This window comes from Scyliorhinus canicula, chromosome 11 (assembly GCF_902713615.1).
Source record: "Scyliorhinus canicula chromosome 11, sScyCan1.1, whole genome shotgun sequence".
In the NCBI taxonomy this organism is placed as follows: Eukaryota; Metazoa; Chordata; class Chondrichthyes; order Carcharhiniformes; family Scyliorhinidae; genus Scyliorhinus; species Scyliorhinus canicula.
In genome coordinates, this window is record NC_052156.1 from 144,970,439 (window position 1) to 144,987,090 (window position 16,652).

General features: G+C 55.4%; 1 protein-coding gene across 1 annotated transcript in view; it reads left to right on the top strand.

The window, feature by feature from the left end:
* The window catches only part of flncb (filamin C, gamma b (actin binding protein 280)), a 69,644-nt gene continuing 52,992 nt past the window's right edge, over positions 1-16,652 (top strand). Inside the window, exons 1-8 of the mRNA XM_038812220.1 lie at positions 1-19; positions 3,503-3,751; positions 6,663-6,760; positions 7,078-7,225; positions 8,594-8,712; positions 8,909-8,986; positions 9,791-9,953; positions 11,797-11,997. Coding sequence (XP_038668148.1) covers positions 1-19; positions 3,503-3,751; positions 6,663-6,760; positions 7,078-7,225; positions 8,594-8,712; positions 8,909-8,986; positions 9,791-9,953; positions 11,797-11,997 — 1,075 coding nt within the window. The remainder of the gene's footprint in view (positions 20-3,502; positions 3,752-6,662; positions 6,761-7,077; positions 7,226-8,593; positions 8,713-8,908; positions 8,987-9,790; positions 9,954-11,796; positions 11,998-16,652) is intronic.

The following is a 16,652-nucleotide window of genomic DNA, read 5'->3' on the forward strand; positions in this document are numbered from 1 at the left end:
ATGGTTGAAAGGAAAAACAGTACAGAGCTTTGGGGAAAGAATAGGGAGTGGGGCTAATTGGCTAACTTCTTTCCATTTTAGGAAAGTTGGCACAGGCACAATATCCCTGTGCTGCATAATTCCACACAGGGTTCAGCACTGTGACTGGGGGGGGGGGGGGGGGGGGCGGATCGCCCGCTCTGTGACTGGGCAGGAGGAGGGTGGGCCGGCTGCCCGCTGTGTGACTGGGAAGGGGGAGGGTTACCTGCCTGCTGTGACTGGGCAGGGGAGGGAGAATCGCCCGCTCTGTGACTGGGCAGGGGGTAGGTCGCTCACCACGGGGGGGGGGGGGGGCGGGGGTGGGGGGGCGTCGCCTGCTGTGTCACGGGGGGGGGGGGTCGCCCGCCGTGTAACTGGGCGGGGGGGGGCGGATCGCCCGCCGTGTGACTGGGGGGGGGGGGGGCTTCTCGACGTGTGACTGGGCGGGGGGGGGGGGCCTGCCCGCCGTGTGACTGGGCAGGGGGGGCGGATCGCCCATTGTGTGACTGGACGGGGGGGATGGATCGCCTGCCGTGTGACTGGGCAGGGGGCAGAGGGCTGCCTGCCATGTGACTGGGCAGGGGGCAGAGGGCTGCCTGCCATGTGACTGGGCAGGGGGCAGAGGGCTGCCTGCCATGTGACTGGGCAGGGGGCAGAGGGCTGCCTGCCATGTGACTGGGCAGGGGGCAGAGGGCTGCCTGCCATGTGACTGGGCAGGGGGCAGAGGGCTGCCTGCCATGTGACTGGGCAGGGGGCAGAGGGCTGCCTGCCATGTGACTGGGCAGGGGGCAGAGGGCTGCCTGCCATGTGACTGGGCAGGGGGCAGAGGGCTGCCTGCCATGTGACTGGGCAGGGGGCAGAGGGCTGCCTGCCATGTGACTGGGCAGGGGGCAGAGGGCTGCCTGCCATGTGACTGGGCGGGGGGGCAGAGGGCTGCCTGCCGTGTGACTGGGCAGGGGGCAGAAGGCTGCCTGCCATGTGACTGGGCAGGGGGCAGAGGGCTGCCTGACATGTGACTGGGCAGGGGGGGGGGGCGGGCTGCCTGCCATGTGACTGGGCAGGGGGGGGGCGGATTGCCTGCCATGTGACTGGGCAGGGGGGGGCGGGCTGCCTGCCATGTGACTGGGCGGGTGGATGGATCGCCCGCTGTGTGATTGGGCGGGCGGGGGGGGATCGCCCGCTGTGTGACTGGGCGGGTGGATGGATCGCCTGCTGTGTGACTGGGCGGGGGGGGGGGGGGGGCGGATCGCCCGCTGTGTGACTGGGCGGGTGGATGGATCGCCCGCTGTGTAACTGGGCAGGTTACTGCTGATTTAGTGTTGGAGAAAAACATTTTTGAGGTGTTTTCTGAACCTTATTTATTGGCAAATATAAAGGAGTGTGAATGAACCTTACACACACCTATGGGTCTGAACAAATAGATTGTATTTTGCAGCACCTTTTATCTGTGTGAGATGTTTACAGCAAATGGTGACAGTTGCTCTGCCTTCGTCTCTCTCTCTCTCTCTCTCTCTCTCTCCATGCCAGACTTTATATGGGAATGTGGACGAGGAAGGATTGCTCTGGTTTGGAGAGTGAGCAAAGATTGCACAGTTTTACAAATGTGTGGCCCCTTGTTCCACCCCCTCTGCTTGTACCCCCCGCCCCAGATAGAGTGTTAGAGTGAGGTAGAGAAGGCCTGAGCTCTGTCGGTGGTGGTGGTGGGGGGGGGGGGAGGGGGTGTTGTGTCTGTGTGACAGGGGGTGAAGGGAACTGTGGCAGGAGTGAACGTTCATTCGGGAGGTGATCCATGCTGAGGAGCTGGGGAAATTAAGTTATTGACGTTTCCGTTGATTATTGGAAGTTGTGTTGCTTTCAGTGATGGTAATGGGGCTGATCAGGAGCTCTGCTCAGCCTAGCACCAACACATCCTATATTGGGAGGTAATCCCTCGGACATCTGCACAGTGCAATGGGGAGGGAAGCACGGGCACTGAAATGACCAGGATTTGCTCCCTTGGATGCACTGGAACACTACACGGTGCAACATCACTGGCTGTGGCTCCCATCCAGTCTATCTCCCGATGTGTGTGTGTGTGAGAGAGAGAGAGAGTGATCACTCTAACAGCTGGGCAGATGTTCCTCACAAGGGGAGGGAATTACTCATGGGGGAGGGGTCACCAGCCCTTGTTTTGATCAAGCTGCGAAAGGTCACTGCTCAGAACATTTCCTGCTTCATGACGGTCAAGGCTGTATTTTTCCTGTAAACACCATCCGATACTCAGATAGCCAGTGCCGGGAGGGGTTCTGCTCCACACAAGCCAGGGAGGTACAGGATAAGATCGGATAAAGTTCCCGCTACATTATCCCATCAAACATTCCCAGAGTAGGTACATAGTGGCTCAGATACAGAATAAAACTCCCTCTGAATCCCTCCCAGGGTTTGTGCAGCTTAGGTTGGGTGGGGCAGAGTACATTATGCTACAGAGTTTACACTGACTGTGAAAGGCAATTAAATGTGTTGGTAGCATTCTCTGTTCTACATCCTGTGACCAAGTCACCTTGTAGCTCTTGCCTCAAACCCCTGGTGCAGATACCTGCTGCCTATTTGTACTTTAACATGCCCCTTACTCTTCTGCTTGTAACGCATCCATCGATGATCCCCAGGTTGCCAGCTCTGATTAAATGTATTCTTGGAAGTTTCATCACATGACCTGTCCCCATCCTCCAGCCATTCAACAGCCAACATGTCCATCTTTTTGATGTATTGCCTTGCCAACTCCAATATTTTTTCGGCTGGTAAAGAGAAGTGTTTTAACATTTTCTTACACGAACAATCTTTTTTTCACGTCCCTATGATTTGCCCCCAGAGTTGCACACAGCAGTGACCTGGAGAATGATCTCCATTTCTTGGAGACTCCAGGCCAATTGGGAGGGTTGGCAACCCTGATGATCCAATTCACTTACGGGATGTGGATGTTGCCTGTTAGACCAGCATTTATCACCCATTCCTAGTTTCCCTTCAGAAGGTGGTGACGAGTTGCCTTCTTGAACCGCTGCAGTCCTTGTGATGTAGGTACACCCACTGTGCTGTTGGGGTGGTCGTTCCAGGATTTTGACCCAGTGACAGTGAAGGAATGGTGATATATTTCCAATTCGGGGTGGTTCCCAGGTATCTGCTGCAGTTGTCTTTCTAGATGGTAGTGGCCGTGGGTTTGGAAGGTGCTGTCGAAGGAACCTTGGTGAGTTACTGCAGTGCATCTTGTAAATGGTACACATGGCTGCCACTGTCCCCAAAACTCCTCCCTCTCCCCTTCCCATGTACAGAAGTCTTCTCAAAATCTCTGCCTTTTAATTGCAGCTTCAGCCCTCCTTGCTTACTGTCCTTTGCTGCTCCTCCACCTGCGTCTTGCATTTGAAAGGACTGATACTGTCTTGCTGATTTTGTCTAAATGCATAAACCTGTTGCTTTCTGATCACGTGTTTCCCCCGTTTTCTATTTGCAGACAGTAAGGCGATCGTGGATGGGAACCTGAAGCTGATCTTGGGCCTGATCTGGACCCTGATCCTCCATTACTCCATTTCCATGCCCATGTGGGAGGATGAGGATGATGAAGATGTCAAGAAGCAGACACCCAAGCAGAGGCTGCTGGGATGGATCCAGAACAAAATTCCACAACTTCCGATCACCAACTTCAACCGGGATTGGCAGGATGGCAAGGCACTGGGGGCATTGGTCGACAACTGTGCCCCAGGTAAGTGACTGAGGAGGGGCTTGGTGAGACTGCTGACATAATCAATAAGGTGGGAGTGAGGGGAGGAAGGAAGGTTGACCATCCTGCTTGGGTGCCAGAAGCAGGAGTATGTTTTAAATGTAGAGTCAGATTCTAGGTGTGTTTTGTACTCCAATCCTTTAAATCGATTGTGAACAGCTGCCTCCCTGGCACTGCGTTACCCCACTAGTACCAGTCTGCCATCCTGAGAATGATCGCACTGTTCCTATTCTCTGCTTTCTCGGTTAACCAATTCTCAATCCATACCAGTATCCTCCAGTCCCACTATCTCCAATTTTCTGTTCGCTAGCCATCTGTGTATTGGATCTTATCAAAAGCCTTCTGAAAGTCCAAATGCACCATATCCACTGGTTCTCTTTATGTTGCAAGTAGCAGCCTCCAAGAACTCCAACAGGTTTGTCAAATGCCAATCAATGTTGCCTCTACCCAATCATTGTATTATTGTTTAAGTGTTCTGTTATCACAGCCTTAAAATAGATCCTAATACTCTCCCTGCTACTCACATCCTTAAAATAGATCCTAATACTCTCCCTGCTACTGACATCAAACTAACATGCCTGTGGTTCTCCATTCACCCTTTTCTCTCCCTCCCTTAAATAGTGGGGTTACATTTTCTACTTTCCAGTCTGCAAGAATCTTTCCAGAACCGTTGGAATTTTGAAAGATAACACCCAATGCACTATCTCCATAGCCATCTCCTTGAACTCTCTGGGATGTTTTGTTTTTATACCTTGGAGGAATGTACATTTGTTGTAGACTACATAATACCTATTACGTACTAGCCATTGCCGGTCTGCCTTCACAATTTTTTCCAATCCACCATAACCAACTTGCTTCTCATACCTTCATAGTTTCCGTTACTCAGATTTAAGACCCTAGTTTCAGAATAAATGACATCGCTTCCAAACCTGATGTAAAATTCTTACTTGTTATGATCACTATTTCCTAAAGGTTCCTTTTTACAGCAAAGTTATTGATGGGCTCTTTCTAGACAATAAATGAGGCTGCCTGGTTAAGTCACCACACCTTTCGCTGATGCCTGGGAACAATCTCCCATCACCCATCTTGTCGGTGTGGAACCACCTCAACTCCGAAGTACTGGCCCTTTATTTTTCCCCTGTGGTACGGTGGTGAGCACTGTTACCCCACAGCGCCAAGGATCTGGGTTCAATTCCGGCCTTGGGTGGCTGCCTGTGTGGAGTTTGCACGTTCTCCCCGTGTTTGCATGGGTCTCCTCCGGGTGCTCCGGTTTCCTCCCAAAGTCCAAAGGTTGGGTGAATTACCCATTCTAAATTGCGCTTGGTGTCCAAAGATGTGCAGGTTAGCTGGGGTTACGGAGATAGGATGGGGGAGTGGGCCTGGGTCGAGTGCTCTTTCAGAGGGTCAGTGCAGAGTCGATGGGCCGAGTGGCCGTCTCCTGCACTAGCGATTCTATGATAGATATTGTACGTCATTGGGAAAACTAGGAAACTTTTTCGAATAGTGATTGCTGGTTGAATCAAAACTCTAAAAATGGGCGGGGTCAATGCAGTCAAAGGTTGTGATCAGATGCCTTCCTATACAGAGGAGATGATGAGGAATATGGGGGTGGGTGGGCGTTGTGGGTGGGTGAAGACGGGTGCGAATGTAGGATATGGATGGATGGTTGGGGTTGGCAATGGGTGGTGTGGACAAGTGGGGGTTGTGGATTGCGGCTGTGGAAACAAACTTGTGAACAGCAATATCCCACTGCCTCCACCCTTGTGCATTCTCTGCACATTGAGTTGAGGTTTAGTATGTGTTGCTGTGCGCACTGATTCTCTCGGGCTGTGTATGAGGAGTGGCACTGTGGATGCAGTTAGTGGTGGAGTTATACTGATAATTGCGAGGAGACGGCAAAGTCAGGGGGAGGTGGATTTGAAAACGCTATGAATTGGTGTTGTTCGACTATTTTGATGGATCCTTGTATAATCTGAAATAAATAGAACCAGATGTGAGGAGGGTGGAGCAGGGGCTGCTGTTGTGCATGGTCAGCCTTGTGTAGGAGTGGCAATCCAGTATGTATTGTACTGTTGTGACATCTTGTGTTGAATTTTAAAAAATATAAACTTGAGTATCCAATCTTTTTTTCCAATTAAGGCCAATTTAGCATGGCCACTCCACTTACCCTGCACATGTTTGGGTTGTAGGGGTAAGACTCACACAGACACGGAGAGAATGTGCAGATTCCACATGGATAGTGACCCGGAACCAGGATCGAACCAGAGTCCTCTGTGCTGTGAGGCAGCAGGGCTAACCACTGCAGCACTGTGCCACCCATGTGTTGATACTTTAATGAGCAGGGGGGCCACTCCAGCAGAGTAGGGAGCTGTCTGTGCTAGCCCTTGACTAAACAGAGTTTCCTGTTAAGGCTGAATTGTGGATTAGTTACTGGAAACTCTGATCTCAGTGTGTCTGATTATAAAGCTACCCTTGATCTGACAACGTGTGAATCTTTATTGTCAGTGTTAGCTGTGGCACTTGATTGAGTGAAAAGTTTGAGAGTTCGTGTGCCACTTCAGAGACCTGAACCCACAATCTGAGTTGACGCTTCCAGGACAGTACTGAGTGAGCATCTCCAGGGGGAGTGGTGAAGCAGGGATGCTGCACTGTCAGAGGAGCAGTATGGGGGGGGGAAAGAGTGCTGCACAATTAGGCGGATGGGGAAGGCGGGAAGGAGGAGGGAGGGAGTGAGGAGAGAGTTGTCAGAGGGGCAGTACTGGGGTGAGCTGCAGTGTGAGAGGGGCAGTTCCCAGGCATTCACAGCATGTGCATTTTCCCAACTGCGCACGAGAGACCCGATGTGTTTCTCTGTCCCTTCTCCTTGTTTGAAAGGTCTTTGTTGTGCTCACAGGTTTGTGTCCTGACTGGCTGGACTGGGACCCAAAACAACCTGTGGACAATGCCAGGGAGGCCATGCAGCAGGCTGATGATTGGCTGGGAGTCCCTCAGGTGAGTGTCCGCATTCTCTCGGTATTTATGTAGGTACAACTGGTTTTGTGGAGCAGATTCAGTGGAATCTCTTTACTCATGGCTAAATATTACTCGTGTCTAAATGTTAGTCCAGTGTAAGACTAAGGATATGTTGGAGTCGGTGAATTCGAGCTGTTGTCTCCTCGCTCACTGCTACTTTCACTCTTCAAATCTTCACATTCACTCTTGCTCATTCTTGCTGTCACACCACTTCCTCGACCCTCTTATTCCCACCCAATCTGTCACTCTGCTCTGGTTCCTGATTCCCTCTCACTCCTGTCTCTTTCCTCCTGTAGGTGATTGCCCCTGAGGAGATTGTGGACCCCAATGTGGATGAGCACTCGGTGATGACCTACCTCTCCCAGTTCCCCAAGGCAAAGCTCAAGCCTGGTGCCCCCCTCAGGACCAAAGTCAACCCTAAGAAAGCTCGTGCCTATGGACCAGGTAAAGAACATGGGAATCGGCTATTTACCCCCGGCATTCATTGAGATTGTGGCTGATCTGTAACCGAACTCCATGCCCCCATCTTGCCATGTATTATTTAATACTTTTGGTTAACAGAAGTCTATCAATCAGATTTAAAATTACAATTCATTTTTTGCCATATAAATGCTGTGGTTACAAGAGCAGATCAGCGGCTAGGAATCCTGCCATGAGTAATTCGCCTCCTGACTCTCCAAAGCCTGTCCACCACCTACAAGACGCAAGTCAAAATTGTGATGGACTACTTTTGCTTGCCTGGATGGGTGCAGATCCAGCAACAGTCAAGAAGCTCAACACCATCCAGGACAAGCAGCCTGCTTGATTGCTACCCCGTCCACAAGCATTCATTCCCTTCACTGGCATCCCTTCACTGACAAACAGCAGCAGCAGTGTGTACCATCTATAAGATGCACTGCAGAAACTTACCAAGGCTCCTTCGGCAGCACCTTCCAAACCCACGACCGCTACCATTTAGAAGGACAAGGGGAGCAGATATCTGGGTACCCCGCCACCTTGGAAGTTCCACTCACCTTTCTGACTTGGAAATAAATCGCCGTTCCTTCACTGTCACTGGATCAAAATCCTGGAACTTCCCTCCTAACAGCAATGTAGATGTACCTACACCTCTGGGGACTGCAGTGGTTCAAGAAGGCCCCCCCCCCAAATCTTCTTGAGGGTAATAAATGTTGGCCTAGCCTACTAAACCCATATCTTTGAATGAATGAAAAAAGATTGCATAAACTAGCTCCAAATGTCTGTTACCTTGAGTGAAGTGTTTCCTAATTTCACTACTGCAGGGTCTGGGTCTCATTTAAAGTCTCCACAGCCAGTGGCAATAGTTTCTATCCACCTACACGTAACATCTTGGACATCAATCAAATCTCCTCCATCTTCTAAATTCCAGGGAAAGCAACCTTAGTTTCTGTAATCTCCCCTGCTAATTCAACCCTTGGAATTTAGGCCCCAATGGTAAATCTTCAAGGCCAATATGTCCTTAAGGTGCGGTATTCTGAATGCTCACAGTGCTGTCACCAGCAACCTCAACCCTGCACGTTATCCCAGAGGGTCACCAGGAGTTTGGACCACCAATTTCCCAGTGCCTGTGCTGTGACTTGGTAACATGGGCCTATTCCCAGGTGTAAAGGACTGTATTGATTCAGACCGGGTTGAGTCCATTGACTTGGAACATTACCAAGGTCTGTTCACTTTGGGCAAGCCTTTGACCTGGGGTAAGGAATGATGCAGAGTCTGTCTGGACCTTTGACCTGACGAGGGATATTACACTGTTAATGTCTGGCCCTACTGACTGAGGTTTGACTTGGGTTGCAGGAATCGAACCCCAGGGTAACGTGGTCCTAAAGCCGGCAGAGTTCACAGTGGAAACCATCAATGCTGGCCTTGGCGAGGTCCTGGTCTATGTGGAGGATCCTGAAGGTCACACTGAAGAGGTGATGTGTGTAAATCATGGAGTCAGTCTGTGCAAATGTTGTAAGATTGTTCTGTGTTGTGGGTATGCCCTGACTGGTGTGGAGCTGGGATTACACTCTACATATCGCTCACTTCCTGGGTGAGCTGGAGTGGCAGATATCTACCCTGGGTGGGTGAGTGACCATTGCTCAAAATCCTTTCCTTTCCCTTATACAGGCGAGAGTCATCGCGAACAATGACCGGAATCGCACGTACTCCGTGTCCTACATACCCAAAGTTGCTGGACTTCACAAGGTAATTCTCTGACCAATTACGACAGCCCTGGTTTACGAGGAAAGGCTTCCTCCCCTTTCCACGAACTCGCTTCCATTCCCCAGCCCTCTAATCCTGCTCTTTGCACAAGAATGGGGACATTCTCCCAATTTTCAATAAGATCCCAGAGCAATATTTATGAGCTGGGAAAAGCCATTGAATCCAACAGGCTTCGGGCCTTCTCCATAGGGCAAGTTCACCGACCCACCCCCTCGCCAGAGGGACTGGGAAAGGCCATTTGGCCCTCTCCAGCTTGTTTACCCATTCAGTTATCATGGCTGAACTGCACCTCCAGCCTATTTACACAACTTTTCTCCATAACCCCTTGATACCAGTTGCCCAACAAAAATCTATCCAGTTCAGTCTTGAAAGTTTTAGCATACACAGCTTTGTGGGGGAAGAGTGTTCCAAATTTTCACTATCCTTTATGTGAAGAAGTGCTTCCTGACACCAACGCTGCACTGCTTAGCTCTAGGTGTGTTCCTTTGTTCTGGACCCTCTTATCAAAAGGAATAGTTTCTCTCTTTCTCAGTAGGGCACGCACTCTTAATCATAAACATCTCCATTAGATTGCCTGCTAATCTTTTACATTCAAGGGGACTACAAGTTAAGTCTATGCAACCAATGTTCAGAATTGTAATTTTTAGGCCACATCTCCTGACTCCTCCACAGAAATGGCGCAATTAGCCTTAGGAACGATTTTTGCTGAAGTTCTGGAATCGCCAAGGGAATCGCAGCAAACCATGTCCTCTGTCATTAATTCCCGGTCCATGTGGTTGTTTCTAGGTAACGGTGCTGTTTGCTGGACAGCAGATTGACAAAAGCCCTTTCAATGTTCACATTGGCATGGCGCTGGGTGATGCCAATAAGGTGACTGCCCGAGGACCTGGCCTGGAATTGAATGGGAATGTGGCCAACAAGCCAACATACTTCGACATTTACACTGCAGGTAAGTAGCACTGCAAAGTAACACCCCTGTTCACCTGCATTGCCACAACAAGAACCAAACACTGCTCTGTGGAAGTGGGTAGTTTGTGTGTGGGGGGGGTTAGTAACTTAGTTTTCAATGAACAGTGAAGCAGTGGTTTGGAGAACGTGTCTGTGACTAGAATGTCGCCGACTTTCTTGGTAATGTGACGTTAAAATTAAAGTGGAAATTGAGATTTTTTTTACATTTAAAATTGGGATAAATGTCATTATTCAGAGAATCATAGAATGCAGCATATTTGGTCTGTAATGTCTGTGCTGACTCTTTTACAAAGATCTGTTCAGTTTAGTCTCGCTCCCTAACTTTTTCCCTCTAATCGTCTTCTTCAAGTGTGTGTCCAGTTGCGAAGTTCAAATGAAATTTGGTTCCCCATTTGGAGTTTGTGTGATCCAGATCATAACAACCTCCTGGAGAAGAAATTCCCCCCTCTAGTTCTCTCCATCTTTTGACTACTGGCACACTTACCCGAGGAAACAAAAAACCTCCATAACTTTGACAACCCAATTTGGTTACCCCTTTAAACTTCTCTACTGTACTGAGAACAATCCCAGCTTCTTCAATCTCCCAGATAGCTGAACTCCTTCACCCTTGGTACCATCCTGGGAAACTGTTTCTGAACACTTCGGAGACTTGGCACATTTTCTAAAGTAGGGTGCTTAAGTGTTTGTACACGATACTCCAACTGAGACCTAACCAGCATGTGCTTTTTTAAAAGTTTAACATGACTTCCTTGTTTTTGTGTTCAATGTCTCTATTTAGAAAGCAACATATCCTATCCCGTATATCAGTTAGCTCTGCTACATTCAAAGATTTGTGCATATGCACATCAGATCCTCCAAATAAAACCATTGGGATGAGATGATATTGTCTCCATATTGTTCTCCCCCTGCATCCGTAAGAAATGTATCTGCCCATTTCGCCAATCTGCCTACGTCCTCCTGAAGTATGCTACTATAATGCTCATTGTATACTGTATTGCTAAATTTTGTATCATTTGCGAAGTTTGAAATTGTACTCCCTATACCCACATCCAGGCCACATAGATATAAAATAACATTAAAGCAAGAGTACTAATATTGGTCCCCAGTGGATCCTCGCTTTCTCACCAGGTAGGGGGAATCTATTCATCACTATTCCATGTCTTCTAGTCCCTAGCCAATTTTGTATCCAAGTTGCCGATGTCTGTTTAACAGCACATGCTTTTATTAAGTCAGGTACTTTATCAAACGCCTTGTGGAAAATGAAAATATCTATGCTACATTATCTTTAAAAAATTTTTTAGAGTTCCTGATTCATTTTTTCCAATAAAGGGCAATTTAGCGTGGCCAATCCACCTAACCTGCACGTCTTTTGGGTTGTGGGGGCGTAACCCACGCAAAGACGGGCCGAATATGCATACTCTACACGGACAGTGACCCGGAGCCGGGATCGAACCTGGGACCTCTGCGCCGTGAGGCAGCAGGGCTAACCCACTGCACCACCGTGCTGCCCTTGCGCTGCATTATCCTCATTAACACTTGAAGATTTATTCTTTTAGTCAGACATTATTCTGAACTGGTGCCCCCTAAGCTTTCCCAAGTGTGAATTTATTTTGGTGTTTTGACAATGGTCGCTGGTAATTTTCCCTTTGGCTGCAGTTAGCATTTTTAATCCTCTCCCCGTTTTGTGTCCTCCCAGTTGTCCTCAGAGTTTTTGGATATGGTGGTTCCAGAATGAGTTCATAAACCACCTGTTGAAGGTGTTGTTGGATCATTGATCGCACCACGGCCTTGAACCAATGCTGACCCCTGTCATTTATCTTCAGGTGCCGGATCAGGAGATGTTGGGGTGGTTATTGTTGATCCCCAGGGCCGGCGGGACATTGTGGAGGTGATCCTGGAGGATAAGGGTGACAATGTTATGCGCTGCACCTACAGGCCACTGCTCGAAGGCCCACACACCATTTACGTGACTTTTGCTGGGGCCATGATACCCAAGAGCCCTTTCACTGTCAACATTTCGGAAGGTAAGTCTCGAAGGCGGGCTGTTTCTGTGTGAGGCGGGCCTTCTCCTTCCCTTGAATCTTGTCCTAATTGTGCTCCCTTGTGCGAGGAGCAAGCAACAGCTTGGCGGGAGGGTGTGGGTGGTTGAGTAATTGGGAGGAAGCTCTGAGAAGGGGGCGGGAAGGATGCTGGAATTCAGAATGGTGTGAGGAAGGGTAATGGGATGGGACGGTTGAATAAGTGGGGACTTGGGAGGGGGAAAATGGTCTTAGAAGGGGAGGAGGCTTGAGCTTGGGGCGGTGGGGTGGATTTTGGTTAATGTCTCAAATGTGCAATGGTTATTTTTCTTTGGGGAAAACGTTGACATTCAGAAAGTGTTAAATGATGTTTAAAAAGTCAAAGAGAAGAATCAGGCAATCCGACTTTCATTTAGCACCCTGAATGTCCCAAAGTTTTTTTTTATAAGTAGTTTGAAACATATCAAATGTGATGATGATCAGGTAATCTATGTTTTTTTTATTTGATTTGCGCTACCGGCACAGCGCCGCCTCAGTCCTGCCTCGCCGCCGGCGCAGCGCCGCCTCAGTCCTGCCTCGCCGCTGGCGCAGCGCCGCCTCAGTCCTGCTTCGCTGCCGGCACAGCGCCGCCTCAGTCCTGCTTCGCTGCCGGCACAGCGCCGCCTCAGTCCTGCTTCGCTGCCGGCACAGCGCCGCCTCAGTCCTGCCTCGCCGCCGGCACAGCGCCGCCTCAGTCCTGCCTCGCCGCCGGCACAGCGCAGTGCCGCCTCAGTCCTGCTTCGCTGCCGGCACAGCGCCGCCTCAGTCCTGCCTCACCACCGGCACAGCGCCGCCTCAGTCCTGCCTCGCCGCCGGCACAGCGCCGCCTCAGTCCTGCCTCGCCACCGGCACAGCGCTGCCTCAGTCCTGCCTCGCCGCTGGTGCAGCGCTGCCTCAGTCCTGCCTCACCACCGGCACAGCTCTGCCTCAGTCCTGCCTCACCACCGGCACAGCGCCGCCTCAGTCCTGCCTCGCCACCGGCACAGCGCTGCCTCAGTCCTGCCTCGCCGCCGGCACAGCGCTGCCTCAGTCCTGCCTCGCCACCGGCGCAGCGCTGCCTCAGTCCTGCCTCGCCACCGGCACAGCGCTGCCTCAGTCCTGCCTCGCCGCTGGTGCAGCGCCGCCTCAGTCCTGCCTCGCCACCGGCACAGCGCTGCCTCAGTCCTGCCTCACCGCCAGCGCAGCGCCGCCTCAGTCCTGCCTCGCTGCCGGCGCAGCGCCGCCTCAGTCCTGCCTCACCGCCAGCGCAGCGCCGCCTCAGTCCTGCCTCACCGCCAGCGCAGCGCTGCCTCAGTCCTGCCTCGCCACCGGCACAGCGCTGCCTCAGTCCTGCCTCACCGCCAGCGCAGCGCCGCCTCAGTCCTGCCTCACCGCCAGCACAGCGCCGCCTCAGTCCTGCCTCACCGCCAGCGCAGCGCCGCCTCAGTCCTGCCTCGCCGCCGGCACAGCGCCGCCTCAGTCCTGCCTCGCCACCGGCACAGCGCCGCCTCAGTCCTGCCTCGCTGCCGGCGCAGCGCCACCTCAGTCCTGCCTCACCACCAGCGCAGCGCCACCTCAGTCCTGCCTCGCCGCCGGCGCAGCGCCACCTCAGTCCTGCTTCGCTGCCGGCACAGCGCCGCCTCAGTCCTGCTTCGCTGCCGGCGCAGCGCCACCTCAGTCCTGCTTCGCTGCCGGCGCAGCGCCACCTCAGTCCTGCTTCGCTGCCGGCACAGCGCCACCTCAGTCCTGCCTCGCCGCCGGCACAGCGCCGCCTCAGTCCTGCTTCGCTGCCGGCACAGCGCCGCCTCAGTCCTGCTTCGCTGCCGGCACAGCGCCGCCTCAGTCCTGCTTCGCTGCCGGCACAGCGCCGCCTCAGTCCTGCTTCGCTGCCGGCACAGCGCCGCCTCAGTCCTGCCTCACCGCCGGCACAGCGCCGCCTCAGTCCTGCCTCTCAGCCGGCACAGCGCCGCCTCAGTCCTGCCTCTCTGCCGGCGCAGCGCCGCCTCAGTCCTGCCTCTCCGCCAGCACAGCGCCGCCTCAGTCCTGCCTCGCCACCGGCACAGCGCCGCCTCAGTCCTGCCTCGCCGCCGGCACAGCGCCGCCTCAGTCCTGCCTCGCCACCGGCGCAGCGCCGCCTCAGTCCTGCCTCGCTGCCGGCGCAGCGCCGCCTCAGTCCTGCCTCGCCACCGGCGCAGCGCCACCTCAGTCCTGCCTCGTCATCGGCACAGCGCCTCCTCAGTCCTGCCTCGCCACCGGCACAGCACCGCCTCAGTCCTGCCTCACCACCGGCACAGCACCGCCTCAGTCCTGCCTCGCCGCCAGCACAGCGCCGTCTCAGTCCTGCCTCGCCGCCAGCACAGCGCCGCCTCAGTCCTGCCTCACCACCGGCACAGCACCGCCTCAGTCCTGCCTCGCCGCCAGCACAGCGCCGTCTCAGTCCTGCCTCACCGCCAGCGCAGCGCCGCCTCAGTCCTGCCTCACCGCCGGCGCAGCACCGCCTCAGTCCTGCCTCACCGCCGGCGCAGCGCCGCCTCAGTCCTGCCTCACCGCCAGCGCAGCGCCGCCTCAGTCCTGCCTGGCCAGCTCAGCGCTGTCTCAGTCCTGCCTCACCACCGGCACAGCGCCGCCTCAGTCCTGCCTCACCGCTAGCGCAGCGCTGCCTCAGGCCTGCCTCGCCGCCGGCACAGCGCCGTCTCAGTCCTGCCTCGCCGCTGGCGCAGCGCCGCCTCAGTCCTGCCTCACCGCCGGCACAGCGCCGCCTCAGGCCTGCCTCGCCGCCGGCACAGCGCTGCCTCAGTCCTGCCTCACCGCCGGCACAGCGCCGCCTCAGGCCTGCCTCGCCGCTGGCACAGTGCTGCCTCAGTCCTGCCTCACCGCCGGCACAGCGCCGCCTCAGGCCTGCCTCGCCGCCGGCACAGCGCCGCCTCAGTCCTGCCTCGCCGCTGGCACAGTGCTGCCTCAGTCCTGCCTCACCGCCGGCACAGCACCGCCTCAGTCCTACCTCACTGCCGGCACAGCGCTGCCTCAGTCCTGCCTCACCACCGGCACAGCACCGCCTCAGTCCTACCTCACTGCCGGCACAGCGCCGTCTCAGTCCTGCCTCGCCGCCAGCACAGCGCCGCCTCAGTCCTGCCTCGCCACCGGCACAGCGCTGCCTCAGTCCTGCCTCGCCACCGGCACAGCGCTGCCTCACCGCCAGCACAGCGCTGCCTCAGTCCTGCCTCCCCGCCGCCTCAGTCCTGCCTCACCGCCAGCGCAGCGCCGCCTCAGTCCTGCCTTGCCGCCGGCACAGCGCCGCCTCAGTCCTGCCTCGCCGCCGGCACAGCGCCGCCTCAGTCCTGCCTCGCCACCGGCGCAGCGCCGCCTCAGTCCTGCCTCGCCGCCGGCACAGCGCTGTCTCAGTCCTGCCTCACCACCAGCGCAGCGCTGCCTCAGGCCTGCCTCGCCACCGGCACAGCGCCGTCTCAGTCCTGCCTCGCTGCTGGCGCAGCGCCGCCTCAGTCCTGCCTCACCGCCAGCGCAGCGCTGCCTCAGTCCTGCCTCACCACCGGCACAGCGCTGCCTCAGTCCTGCCTCACCACCGGCACAGCGCTGCCTCAGTCCTGCCTCACCACCGGCACAGCGCTGCCTCAGTCCTGCCTCACCACCGGCACAACGCCGCCTCAGTCCTGCCTCGCCACCGGCACAGCGCCGCCTCAGTCCTGCCTCGCCACCGGCACAGCGCCGCCTCAGTCCTGCCTCGCCACCGGCACAGCGCTGCCTCAGTCCTGCCTCGCCACCGGCACAGCGCTGCCTCAGTCCTGCCTCACCACCGGCACAGCGCTGCCTCAGTCCTGCCTCACCACCGGCACAGCGCTGCCTCAGTCCTGCCTCACCACCGGCACAGCTCTGCCTCAGTCCTGCCTCACCACCGGCACAGCGCTGCCTCAGTCCTGCCTCACCACCGGCACAGCACTGCCTCAGGCCTGCCTCGCCGCCGGCACAGCGCTGCCTCAGTCCTGCCTCACCACCGGCACAGCGCCGCCTCAGTCCTGCCTCTCCGCCGGCACAGCGCTGCCTCAGTCCTGCCTCACCACCGGCACAGCGCCGCCTCAGTCCTGCCTCACCACCGGCACAGCGCTGCCTCAGTCCTGCCTCACCACCGGCACAGCGCTGCCTCAGTCCTGCCTCACCACCGGCACAGCGCTGCCTCAGTCCTGCCTCACCACCGGCACAGCGCCGCCTCAGTCCTGCCTCACCACCGGCACAGCGCTGCCTCAGTCCTGCCTCGCCACCGGCACAGCGCTGCCTCAGTCCTGGCTCGCCGCCGGCACAGCGCCGCCTCAGTCCTGCCTCGCCGCCGGCACAGCGCCGCCTCAGTCCTGCCTCGCCACCGGCACAGCGCCGCCTCAGTCCTGCCTCGCCGCCGGCACAGCGCCGCCTCAGTCCTGCCTCGCCACCGGCACAACGCCGCCTCAGTCCTGCCTTGCCGCCGGCACAGCGCCGCCTCAGTCCTGCCTCGCCGCCGGCACAGCGCCGCCTCAGTCCTGCCTCGCCACCGGCACAGCGCCGCCTCAGTCCTGCCTCGCCACCGGCACAGCGCCGCCTCAGTCCTGCCTCGCCACCGGCACAGCGCCGCCTCAGTCCTGCCTCGCCACCGGCAC